This window comes from Acomys russatus, chromosome 24 (genome assembly GCF_903995435.1).
Source record: "Acomys russatus chromosome 24, mAcoRus1.1, whole genome shotgun sequence".
NCBI classification, from domain to species: Eukaryota; Metazoa; Chordata; class Mammalia; order Rodentia; family Muridae; genus Acomys; species Acomys russatus.
The window spans coordinates 54,164,518-54,177,285 of record NC_067160.1 but is presented as its reverse complement, the minus strand read 5'-3'; the positions used below and the strand labels follow the sequence as shown (position 1 = coordinate 54,177,285).

The 12,768-nt window shown below is 52.9% G+C and overlaps 1 protein-coding gene across 2 annotated transcripts in view; it reads right to left on the bottom strand.

The window, feature by feature from the left end:
* Ntng2 (netrin G2) overlaps positions 1-12,768 on the bottom strand; it is a 55,600-nt gene that overhangs the window by 31,340 nt on the left and 11,492 nt on the right. For both annotated transcript variants that reach the window (XM_051166135.1, XM_051166134.1), the window contains exon 2: positions 2,925-3,568. In XM_051166135.1, the coding sequence (XP_051022092.1) occupies positions 2,925-3,568 (644 nt within the window). The remainder of the gene's footprint in view (positions 1-2,924; positions 3,569-12,768) is intronic.

The window sequence follows — 12,768 nt, the reverse complement described above, 5'->3', positions numbered from 1 at the left end:
CCTGGACTGTGTAAGTGGTGAAAGGGAGCTGAGAGGCAGCCTGCACTCATCACTGTCTACAATGAATCCCCAGCTGGGATGTGATGTTCAGCAAGGTTCTCAACTTGTGGGTCACGACCCCTTTGGGGGAGTGTTGAACAATCTTTTCACGGGTTGTTTACACTATGACTTGTAACGGTAGCAAAATTACAATTATGAAGCAGCAAAGAAAATAATGTTATGGTCGGGGGTGAGCACAGCGTGAGGAGTTGTAGTAAAGTGTCGCAGCATTAGGAAGGGTGGGGACCACTGATAACTAACACACAGCCTTGGCCTCCCCACCACGATGCGCTTGCAATACTTTGAACCAAAATAAACCCTTTCTTCCTTAGGTTGCTTTTGTCAGGGCACTTTAAAATCTTTTGTAGATTTACTTATTTTTACATACAAGTGCTTTGCCTACATGGATGCATGTGTTTCGTGTAGGCCAGAAGAGGGCATCAGATGCCCACGAACTGGAGTTGTGTGGATGCTGGGAACCAAACCTGGGCCCTCTGAAGGAGTGTGCTTAACCACTAAACCATCTTTCCAGTCCCTTTTCAGGGCATTTATCACAACCGGGAAAGAATGGCGACAGTGGCCATCTTAGAGATGGCTTCCAGCACACTCCAGATTTGATTTTTTTTTTTTGAGACAGGGTTTCTCTGTGTAGCCTGGACTCACTTTGTAGACCAGGCTGGCCTCGAATTCAGAGATCTGCCTGCCTCTGCCTCCCTGAGTGCTGGGATCACATTTGTGCACCACTGCACCTGACTATACTCCAGATGTGAAATGCCCTGTCCCCGAGTGGGTAAGTACCAGGAGCCAGGCACCCACAGCACAGACTGCACGTGCACACCTGCCAGGCACCCACAGCACAGGCCGCACGTGCACACCTGCCAGGCACCCACAGCACAGGCCGCACGTGCACACCTGCCCGGCACCCACAGCACAGGCCGCACATGCACATCTGCCCGGCACCCACAGCACAGGCCGCACGTGCACACCTGCCAGGCACCCACAGCACAGACTGCACATGCACATCTGCCAGGCACCCACAGCACAGGCCGCACGTGCACACCTGCCAGGCACCCACAGCACAGACTGCACGTGCACACCTGCCCGGCACCCACAGCACAGGCCGCACGTGCACACCTGCCAGGCACCCACAGCACAGACTGCACGTGCACACCTGCCAGGCACCCACAGCACAGGCCGCACGTGCACACCTGCCCGGCACCCACAGCACAGGCCGCACATGCACACCTGCTTCTGTCTTTCTGCCAGCTTTGAACCTGACTCTACTTCTGACTGGCTCACCTCTGTCTCCGTCTCTGGAATCCACACACAGCCTCAACATGAAAGGAACGCAGACACACACTGCAATAGAGAGAGCCACCCCACCCCACCCCACTGGGCCATCATACACCAGGCAAAGGGAGGCGCAGTCCCAGGCTTTCCCCACTCCACCCACCACACCCTTCTTCCCAATCCTGCCCAAAATATGGAAACAACACGGGCTTGCTGTGTGTTTTATAAAAGGGGGTGGGGGAGTGGGTTAAAAAGGGGCAGAAATGATGCAAATACAGTCTCAATGTGTATAAACTTCTCAAAAAAAATTTTTTTTAAGTTGCAAAGCAAAACAAACAAACAAAACCAAACCAGTCACACGGAGCAGCTAGTGGCTTTCCCCAGGTCACGCAGCACAAGCCAGCTATGGAGAGACACACAAAGGCCCTGATGGGGCTCCGGGTGCTCCCTTTGCCCCTGTCAGGCCTCGTCATCCCCAGGCCTCGCACTGCCCCGTCAGCCTGCTCCAGCCCTCTAGTGCTGTTCCTTTAGCTACCATTCATTTTATTCTATTTTATTTTATTTTATTTTTTTAAAGATTTATTTATTTTATTTATTGCATATGAGTGCTTTATCTGCAGAAGAGGGCATCATATTACATTATAGATGGTTGTGAGCCACCATGTGGTTGCTGGGAATTGAACTCAGGACCTCTGGAAGAGCAGGCGGAGCTCTTAACCACTGAGCCATCTCTCCAGCCCCTTATTCTATTTTAAAACAGCACGTATTGCATGCTGGGCACTGCTGTGAGCCCTTCACCAAGCCTGACTCATCTAAGCACCCCAAGGTCCAGAGGGAAACAGATTCGGCTTCCCCATCCCACTGGTGGCTTGGTAACGAGAGTCTCTCGTAAAGCCTGCGTAGCATCTATTCATCTATTTATCTTTTTAAATTAATTTATTCAGATTACAACTCAATTGTTATCCCCTCACTTATATCCTCCCATTCCTCCCCCCCCTCCCGTGTTCGCCCTATTCCCTCCCCTAGGACTATGACCAAGGGGGACCTCCTCCCCCACTATATGGTCATAGGCTATCAAGTCTCATCTTGGTAGCCTGCTTATTCTTTCTTTGAGTGCCACCAGGCCTCCCCACCAAGGGGAGGTGGTCAAATCTATTTATAAACAAACGTCCTGGATGGTGCAGAGCCTTCTGCCCCGCCTGGCATTTAGCACCCACACAAGTGCCCCCAATTATGCCAAGGCCTGGTGACTTCCTTGAAACCAGGTGGCATCTTGCGAACAAGGTGATATCTAGGTACTAGGTGACATCCCAGGAAAGAGGTGATCTTTAGGGACCCAGGTGACATTCTAGGTACCAGGTGACATCCCAGATATCAGATAACACCCTCCAGGAACCAGGTAGCATTCTTAGAACCTGGTGACATTCTGGGCAACAGGTGACATCTCTAGAGCCAGGTAACATTCCAAATATCACATAACATCCCTACAAATCAGGTATCCTTAGAAACATGTGGCATCCAGGTAACCAGGTGACAATATTCCAGGAAAGAGTTGGCATCCCGAGTGACAACATCCCAGTGGCCCTGGCCCTTACCTGCCGATGACTTCTATATTGGAGATGGCGTAGAAGTACTTGTAGAGGTTCTCTCGCTGCACGTAGGTGCCGCCCAGCGCAGGGCGCAGCAGGCGCATGCGCAGGTCAGTGAGGGTGAAGAACTCCTTGAGGCCCTTGGCGCTCTCCAACCTCGTGTACAGGTTGTCCATGTTGCGCAGGTCAGGGCCGGCAAAGATGGCAAAGCGGTCCCTCACCTCAAAGCGCACGTGCTTCTCTTTCTTGGAGCCTGCCCAGCGTGAGTACTCCTCCGTGCAGAGCACCCGGTGGGCGCTGGAGGGTGACATGTCTCGGGCCCGGCGGGCAGACATGCCAAAGGCCTCCATACAGTCCTCTGCGTAAAACTGGTAGGGCTGCCAGGTGCGGCCATTGTCCAGGGATTTCTCGAGGACCATGACCGTGGGCCGGCCATATTCAAAAGTCATCACCACATCGTCTGTCAGCTCCACGCTCTTGTTCCAGGAGAGGGTAATGTTAGCTTCCAGCGGACTGGGGTAGCGACTCCACGTGACGCTTTGCCAGTAGGTGGCCAGTCCCTCATCTTCCCTGTCAAACATAAGCCGGGGTGGGTGGGCCAGGTCGGGGTTGGAGGCATCGCACTCATTACTGCACAGGTAAGGGTTCTCCTGCAATGGAAGAGAGCCTGTCAGGAAGTAGAGGCTGGTCACTGGGAAGGGCCTGTGGTGTGTTTGTCCTGTCCCTAGACGACATCTGCTGGCAATCCCCAAGCCCCACGTGCAGCCAGCAGTCATGGCCCACACAGAGAGCAGGACGCATAAGATAATAAGATAGTGGGGCTGGATGGAAGGATTGCCAGAGCTTTTAGGTACCCTGTACTTTCTACTCCGTGTTCTGTAAGCCCTAGATGGTAGGCCTATTAATTAACAAACAACAAATCCTGCTGCCGACAGCCTCACCGTACTCCAGTCCACACAGCCACTTTGATGAATATTTCAGGGGTCTGTGCAGAGGCAAAGTAGCTTGGATCTGAGTTTAAAAAAAACCTCTTGCTCTCTAATGAGCCATGAGGCCCCTGAGGGGGGTGGACACATTGCCACCATCCCCAGCCACACCAGCCAGCAACACTGCAGTCAGCCATTGGCCACAGACTTTGATCCTCCACAGTACAAGCCTGGTGCCCAGGCTGCCTAGGGCTGCTCCGTGGGCAACAGCCAGCCCAGGGGTCCACTAAGGTGCAACCCACAAAGCCCTGACCTGCCAAAATAGCTCCGTCCTTGGCACCCCGTGAGGCCAATGTCCACCCCACCTGCCTGGCTCTGCTGATGGGTGGGACCAGAAACCTTGAGGTACAAGGAATGTCTCACCAGTCTAGCACCTTACTGAGTAGAGTGGGAAACTGAGGCACAGGGAAGGCAAGACAAACCCAGGCCTTCTCAGAGGAGTTTGAGGTACTTTTGAGAAGAAAACAATCCCTCTTGACCCCCTTTCATTTCCTCCTTTCTGTTTTCCTCCTTACCCATCCCCCCTTTTTGGTACTTTCCCTGATTGGGGAGTCTGATGACCTCCACAGGGTGACTGACAAGCAGAGGCCAAGCCAGGTCTCCAGGAGAAGGCAGCAGGCTGCTACTGGCTGACCATGAGGTCATCACTACACCCTCTGCTATAGAGAGCAGGAAGGACACACAGCCCCTAGGGCAGAGTGCGCCCACCAGCTTGGGCACTGGGAAGTGGATGGCAGACACTTGTGCGTGAATGAGGGAGCTGGTGGACAGCTTGACTTAGGCTGGGTGCTGTCCTACCCACTTCCTCCTACTGCCCTGGGCCTCATCTGGGCTTCAATTGGGTCCCCTCAAATTCCTATGTTAATACCTAACCCTAACCCAAGTAACTTCAAAAGTCAGCGAGCTGTATTCTGAAACAGTCTTTAAGACTAAGGAGTTGAAGGAGACCCTGGGGTGATCCTTCTCCTTCTAAGAAAGGCCCTTGAATAAGCAGAAAAAAGGGACACACACAGAAACAAAAGGGACATGTGCACACACACACATGCAGGAAAGGTCACGAGATGCACATGGAGGTGGCTGCCCTGTACCACAAGGAGCGAGGCTGCAAGAGGAGGCACACCTGCGGCACCTTGGTCTTGAACCTCTGAGACAGTAAATGTCTTTGCTGCAGATGTCAGCTCCTGGCAGGCTCATCCCAGAGAGCCAAGTGGGAGGGGTGGTGGTTCAGAGGGGTGCTGCAACCCTGGGTTTTTCAGGGTGTCCTCAGGGACACTTTTTAGGCCTCTTCCATAAACCTTGTTTTTCACCCTGCCTCACTTACGTCCAGGCCACCTGTTCTCTTGTTAAAAAGGACAGCCAATGTTTGGTGAGTTTTGGGCACACTCCTACCTTGCAGAAGAGAACTCAGGTTAAGCGTGGATGCTAGCAAAACCAGCACTTGCTTCTCTGGCCATTTAATGATTAGCACCCCAAAACAAGTGCACACCGCCTTGATTTAAAAACCCTAATGTCCTCCCATTTCACAGTGACTGTCCTGTCACACACATCCCACCCCCAGCCATTTCAAGTCACCATATCTCACCTTTCCCTGGATCCTCTTCCAGCCCCCTGCCTTAGTTTCCTGGTCCTTGGGCTAGGGGGTGGGGAACACAGGGTTCCTCAAAGCCACTGGCTGTTCCTGGCCTCCTATCATTGAGAAAATGGATACAGGGGCTCCACCAGGGCCTGGGACCTCGAGCCTGATTAAGGATCCATGCTGCCCAGCCTGCAGGGCCTGCCAGCCCCCTACTCCAGCCCCTGGGAAGCAGATGGTGAAACACTAATGAGTTACCAGCCTCATGCCGGCTGCAGAGAGGGCTTTGCCAGCCATGAGCACAGCAAATAATCCCAAACCATGGCCAGCACAGTCCGTCCAGCTTTTTCTCTCTGCCTCCTCCCTCCCAGGAACCCCAAAAATCTCAGAATTCCTGTATCACCAAGGAGGCAGGGCTGTGTCCACCCTGAGCCAACTCCTTCTGAACATGTATTTGTTCAGGCCCTGGCTTGCTTTCTGTGTCACACTAGGGAGAGAACTCTCCAGGGGAGTTCCAGCCGGGCCTGTCCCTACCCAAGTGGGACAGCTGATGACAGTAGGAGGCAAGAGTGGCTTTGCCAGCCTTCTGGGTCTCTAGTTTCCAGGATTACAGAGCAGATTAAGTGTTAATGAAAACAGCCAAATGGAGTGGCCTGACGGGACAGCCAAGTTAGGAGAGCTTTGGGCACACTTCTACCTTGCAGAAGGGAACTCAGGCTAAGTGCAGATGCTATCAAAACCAGCATTTGCATCTCTGGCTATTTAATAATTAGCACCCCCAAAACACCCCTGATTTTAAAAGCCTTGGGATGGAGAGCCTTAGGACCTTGGGCACAGTTCAGTCAGTAAAGTGTTTGCTGCAGGGACTTAAGTTTGAACTTCCAAAGCCATGTAAAAAAGCCAGGTGCCTTTGCTAGCTTTGGCATTGGGTGAACTAGCTGGGGCAATGCTGGGAGAGCTGGCCCTGGTGGTGTGGGTGTGGGAGAGCTGGTGGGCTGCCCAACTCAACTACCCCCCAGGCCCAGATCCAGAGCTTTGTGTTGGCCCACTAAAACATCTACCCCACCAACGAAGTTCTGGAGTGTGTGATGCTTTGGGTCTGCAGGATCTCCACGGCACAGGGCAACCGCAGGATGCCTGAGAGGAGTCCCTAGCATTGATGGTATAGCAGAAGCCAGAGGCCAAGAACCAGACCAATGACTCACTGCAGTGAACATTTGCAAGTAAAGATGTGTAGACAGAGGGTGCACTGTGGGACACAATGTGGCATAGCTCAGTTTCCGTGGCTAAATATTTTAGTTTTTGTGTGTTTTTTTTCTTTTGTGGGGGAGGGTGAAGGGAGGATATGAAGGGAAGATGAGTGGGATTGGGGCACATGCTGTGAAATTCACAGAGAATCAATAAAAGGTTAAAAAAAAAAAAGGCCAGGTGAGATGGCACACTTATAACTCTAATACTTTGATGGCTGAGGCAGCAATTTTCATGGGGCTCATCAGCCATCCAGTTGAGCTTAACTGCCAAGGTCTAGGCCAATACAGCACCTTGTCTCAAAATAAGGTGTGCCGTGACACCTAAGTTGACCTCAGGCCTCCATTCATATATGCACACAAAAGCATACACACACGTACACAAAAAGCCCTGGAGTTCCCGGTCCTACCTGCACACGAGGTCTGGTTTAGAACCCCTTGTTTAAGAATCTGGGGGCCATTTCCTCATCCTGTGTCTGTGAGATAGAGTGTACTAGAAACCCAAGTGATGTCACCACGTGGTGGTGACAGTTTCACACAACCAAGTCACGCACGTCAGCTGGAGATGGAAGGAGCTGGAGGTGGATGCTGGGAGATGCTGGGACCCTGGGGACCCCATGACACAGACCACCTTGGACTTGGGCTGCTTTGGTGACAGCGACTCCAGAGGAGCACAGTGGTGGCAAGGTCAGAGACAGATGCTGTTGCTACAGTCACCAAGTATCTAGCAGCCCGATGTCACTTCCCCTGGAGACGATGGGACTGACCTTGGCAAATCCTGGGGAATCTGAGATCAGCATCTCTGCAGTTCTCCTGTTTCCACACACCCCGAGTAAGTCACCTGGAAGGTAGGCAGTACAGCAGCCCTGGGCCCGGAGCGCAGGCACCAGGGTGGTGTAGGGTGACCTGACATGGTTCTTGCAAAGTCTCTTAAAAGGGACAGTCTGCAGGGAAGCCATTTTTGCACCAAGCTTGTGCACTTTTGTCTCTTTAAAGATTTTTCTTTTCTCTTATTTTCAGGTCAGGAGTCAGAACCCGGGAGAATAAACATGCTGGGCAAACACCAGGTCAAAAGCATGCTGGACCAGGAAGTGGCCTGCTGTGGAGCAGACAAACTCTCCTCACCTGGGAAGGTTCAACCTCGTGAGTCTCCAGACCCCTAGGCTCTCTCTCCAGACCCCTAGGCTCTCAGGTATAAGGGAGGCAGAGGCAGGAGAGGGTCTGTAAGCTTGAGGCCTTCCTAGCCCAGTCAGGACTACACAGTGAGACCCTGTCTGGGTACCACAAGCGGCTCATGGTAATGTGAGCTCAGGGATGCGAAGGCATCCATTGCCAGGCCACCGTGTATACACCTGTCCCAGCCCAAAGGCACAACTACCCCTCTGCTTCCCAAGGGGGACAGATTTTTCCAGCTCGAAGACAAGTCAGGAAACTGCCATTTACCCAAGAGGGAAAGGACACAGCCCGCCCCCAGCCCGAGCCACACACCCCGCACCCAGGAGGCAGACAGCCCGTGTTTTTTTGCCACTGGGTGTGTGGGCAGGCCCTGAACAGTTCAGCAGCTGACGGGTTCTTTTTGAACTTGGCTGCTGAGCTGTCAGCCTCACTGTGGGGCTGGGGATCGTTTCTGTGTCCCAGGTGTGGGGAGGGGGGAGCAGGCAGGAGACTCCCAAGGAGTAACCCAGGCTCTGTGGTGCAGAGATGAAGGGGACACAGTACCAGCTTCTGTTCTTACAGAGACTTGGGGTTTAGGGGTGAAGTGAAGGTGCTGGGGCTGAGATGAGGGTACTCAAAAGGCAGCTTTCCCTTCTCTCTGGACTTGGGGAGAAACTGCCCTGCTTTGGACAGGCTGGGAAGCACTAAGCACACTTGACTTCTAGGGTGCACTGCCCCCAACACCAGTGACATGAAAGCTTGGGTTGGGTCTGGCTCTATCTGTGCCTCAGTTTCCCTGTTCAGAAAACGCCTCCTTACTCACCAGGAGTCGACAGCCCAGCTGTGCCATCGCTGCCTTAAAGTCTCAGATTCTTCATGGTCCTCACTCCTCTGGCTGCTGGGGATGAAGGGCGCAAGCCACGCCCTCCTCCCCAGGGCCAAGGAGAAAGCCAAGTGCTGGGGGAATTCGCCCTAACAAATTATTTCCTATTTCTTGGTGAGAAACGTTGCAACGGGGATGAATTATTAACAAGGCGGAAACGGAGATAGTGTTCGCCGCTGGTCCTAATTCGGGCCTCCCTGCGTCCCTAAGTCCCTCCTCCCTCTCTGGCACAGCTCTCTGTGTCCCTCTGTGGCTTCATTGATTCCTCCCATCTTCTTCCTCTGCTCCAGTCAACAGCAAGGTCACCTGCGTCACTCTCATGGATCAGCAGAAACCCACCCCGAGCGGCAGCCGGCCAGGGAGACTCACTTGGTAGGGATGACTCTCTCATGCCCTATCAATTATGCAGGCAGGGAGGACAAGCCGCCCATGCTGGGCCTTATCCTCAATCCTTTGCTTAGCACAGCGCCATCCCGAGCCTTTGTGGTTGTCCCCTTCCTCCAGGCCCAGCCTCAGTGGCCGTGTCCTAGGCGGAGGTCCATGTTGGACCCAGAGTCTCAGGCCACCTTCCAAGCCTGTCCTGGCTTTAGCTCAAGTCAACAGACCACTTCTCGGTCCTTTGCCGCGTAGGGTAGTTTTGGAGGAAGACACGCTGAGGCCTTTGGTTTTCAAACCTGCCCACCATTGTCCTCCTTCCAGAAACTTCTATGTGCAAGAGTAAAGTCCAGGAGGGCAGGGGCCAGGAGGCCTCACCTAATCTGACACTCCCCAGCTGTTGCTTCATGCAGTAGGCATGAACAACCAAGCAGGGAGTCTCACACCCATGTCGTGAGAGTTGTATCTAAGGAGGACTGTGCGTCCAAGCGGTGGCTGAGAAGATGCCAACCCCACGGCCCTCGGACTCTTTGGGGATGCTGCTTTTAGAGGTGCCTTCATCTTTCTCCCTCAACGGCCCTTCAGAGTACCTCAGGACACTGGGTTCTGCATGTAGCCAAGATATCCGGGGAGAGGGTCTGCTGGCTCAAGATGGGGATCCTCGCGCTGCCTGCAGGGACACAGCCCCAGCATGGCTGGCTTTCTGTCAGAGGAGCAGTCACAGGGAGTGAGGGTGAGTGTTTCGCCAAGGCAGTGACTATAGGAGGGTTAATCTCTCCAAGAACTCAAAATTTGTCTTAAAAAAAAAAAAAAAAAAAAAAAGGCTCCATTCTGCTTTGCCCTGGGCATATGTGAATTCTTCCCACAGCCAGACTTCCAGGAATGTTTGGGGCGGGAGACACTTTCCCAGTTCTGAAGCGTGCCTGGCACCCAGCCTTATGGCCCCCACATGCAGCGAACGCGCTCGCGGCCCTCAGTGTACCACCTACCAAGCAGACACATGTGGGTCCCTGCCTTAGAAGAGGGCGACTCCTCTATATTTGCATACCTCTCGACACAGGGGGCTCACTACCACACAAAGGCAGGCATCCGAAGCTGGATTGCTCTATACTTAGAGACTTTGGCTGGCTCTCTCGCAGATGCTCCACAGCGCCTGTTTCGGGGCCCCTTCCGTGGTCCTCTTTTCGCTCACTAGGCCATCAACATTTTCCAGTTCTTTTATGAAGGTAAAAGGGAGGCCAAGCGAAACCACGCTTGCCCTTCCAGACTTTTTCTTAGATAGGGTCTTGCATATCCCAGCTGGCCTCAAACACCCTGTATAGCTGAGGTTGACCTTTGGTTCCTCATCCTCAGGCCTCTCCCTCTTGAGTGCTGGGGTGACAGGTGTGTGCCAGCATGCCCAGTTCATGCTCTATAGGGAATTGAACCCCGGGTCTTGTGTGTCTTAGTAACCTGTCTGCCAACCGGCCAAGCCTGCCCCTTCACTAGGAGCTCAGCAGCCTCAAAGGCTCCCCTCCAACTCTCCAGTGCTCTTGTCCAGCTGTTTCCACCTGTGGCTCGACATATCTCTGAGCTCACACTCTGGGGCAGGGGACATTTGCCCTCCTACCCACCTCCTTCCCGCTACACTTGGCACCTAAAAAGGTCAACATTTTGACTTAAAATTTTAAAAATGATTTATTTATTATTATGTATACAACGCTCTGCCTGCATTTACACCTGCAGGCCAGAAGAAGGCACCAGATGGTTGTGAGCCACCAGGTGGTTGCTGGGAATTGAACTCAGGACCTCTGGAGGAGCAGTCAGTGCCCTTAACATCTAAGCCATCTCTCCAGCCCCTATACTGACATACTTAAGTTACCAAGAAGAGACTTGATACCCTATGAGCATATACAGGGGGAGGTAATTGCCCTCAGGAACAGTCGTAGGGGAGGGGAATAAGGGGAAAATGGGAGGGAGGGAAGAATGGGAGGACACAAGGGATGGGATAACCATTGAAGTGTAACAAGAATAAATTAATTAAAATAAATAAATAAAATTAAAAAAAAAAAGATTTGTCATACCACAGGATTGGAATAGGTGAATATAAGATTGACTTAATTTTTTAAAGCAAGTAAATGAAAGGAAAGGAAGAGGGGGTGGGAAGAGTGAAGAAAGGAAGGGGGGTGGGGTAGGGTGGGAGGAGGGCCCGAAGAAGAGGAAGCTACTGGTAAAGTGCATTATTGATTGAAGACTTAGAAAATGCTTAGAGGGTAGGAAAAGCGTCCCGTTCTTTAAAAGCTTGTGCAAGGCGTAAGCTAGACGCAGGCAGCCTTCCCAGAGAGGACCTATTCTGCTGACATGAATATTTCATCACAAGGGGAAAAGGCAGGCTGCGAGGATCCCAGCTCTGGGTGGGGCGAGGGCAGGGCAGCTTGGCCCCTCCACATAGCCACAGGGCCTTTAGAGGCCTGGTTATTCTACCTGCTGGTGGCAGCTGCTCTGGGCATTGCTTGCTGAAGGGCAGGGCAACAGGGCCTTAGTTGGGGCCTGGGACAGACATAGGTTGCCAAAGGGCCAGGCATCCAGAGGGGCAGGATACATACTTACCACTAACCACCAGCCCATCCTCAACCTGACGCCAGGTGCCTTGTGTAAAGTGATGCAGTGTATGTTACGCCCTCCCTAGCCTCGGCGCCTGGAATTCTCACAAGCCCAAGTCCGTGGCCCCTAGTCCTGCCTATTTCTCCCCAACACAGCTCATCTCTCTCTGCTCTCCAGCATCTCTGGAGCTAGCCGCTTCCTTTTGAAGGTTGGAAGGTGAGGGGAAGGTGTATATGTCTGTGCGTGTGTTTGTGGGTGTGTGCATGTGTATGTGTGTGTGTACGTGCATGTGTATGTGTGTGTGTGTGTTAGAGGACAACCTCAGGTGTCATTCTTAAGACACCTTCCACCTTTTCTTTGAGACAATCTCACATTGGCCTTGAATTTGCCAAATAATGTAGGCTAGCTGGCCAGTGAGCCCTAGGTCTGGCTGTGAGCCCCAGGCACCTGCCCATCTCTGCCTTCCTGCAGCCAGGATCACAGGCACTTAACTAAACGGCAAACCAGAAAGTCCTGGGGAATCAAACTCAAGCCTTTACACTTACTTGACAAGTACTTTCCTGAGGGAGCCCCCTTCACCAGCTCCTCTGCCTCTTTTCTCAGGCTGGGACACTTCTATCTGGAGTCTCCACCCAGTGGCAGGTGTCTGAATCAGCCGCTCCTCCCTGAGGACAGCTCCTTGGTTCTGTCCCGGGCCGGCCGCCTGTTTATGCACTTGACCACAGTGTCACGGAATGACATACTTGGTTAACAGCAAACCTGTGTGGCCTCCTCTGGGTGCACTGGGAAAACAGGACAGAGCGTGGCACATGCCATGTGCTCAGGGTTGCAGAGTGAGAGCCTCGTCAGTGGGTCCCCTTTCTGGGTTCTCCCTAGCAAGCACCAAACAGATTGAGGTGGTCCCTGCAAAGGGCCGTGGGTGGGTTTTCTACTGCTCTTTGGGGAGTTAAGAGATGAGGCAGAGGGACAAGTAGGAAGCTACAAGGTGGGGGCGTACCCAGACAGCTGCAGGCCTCTGTAGGGGAAGCCTCAAGTGGGGGCAGGAGCA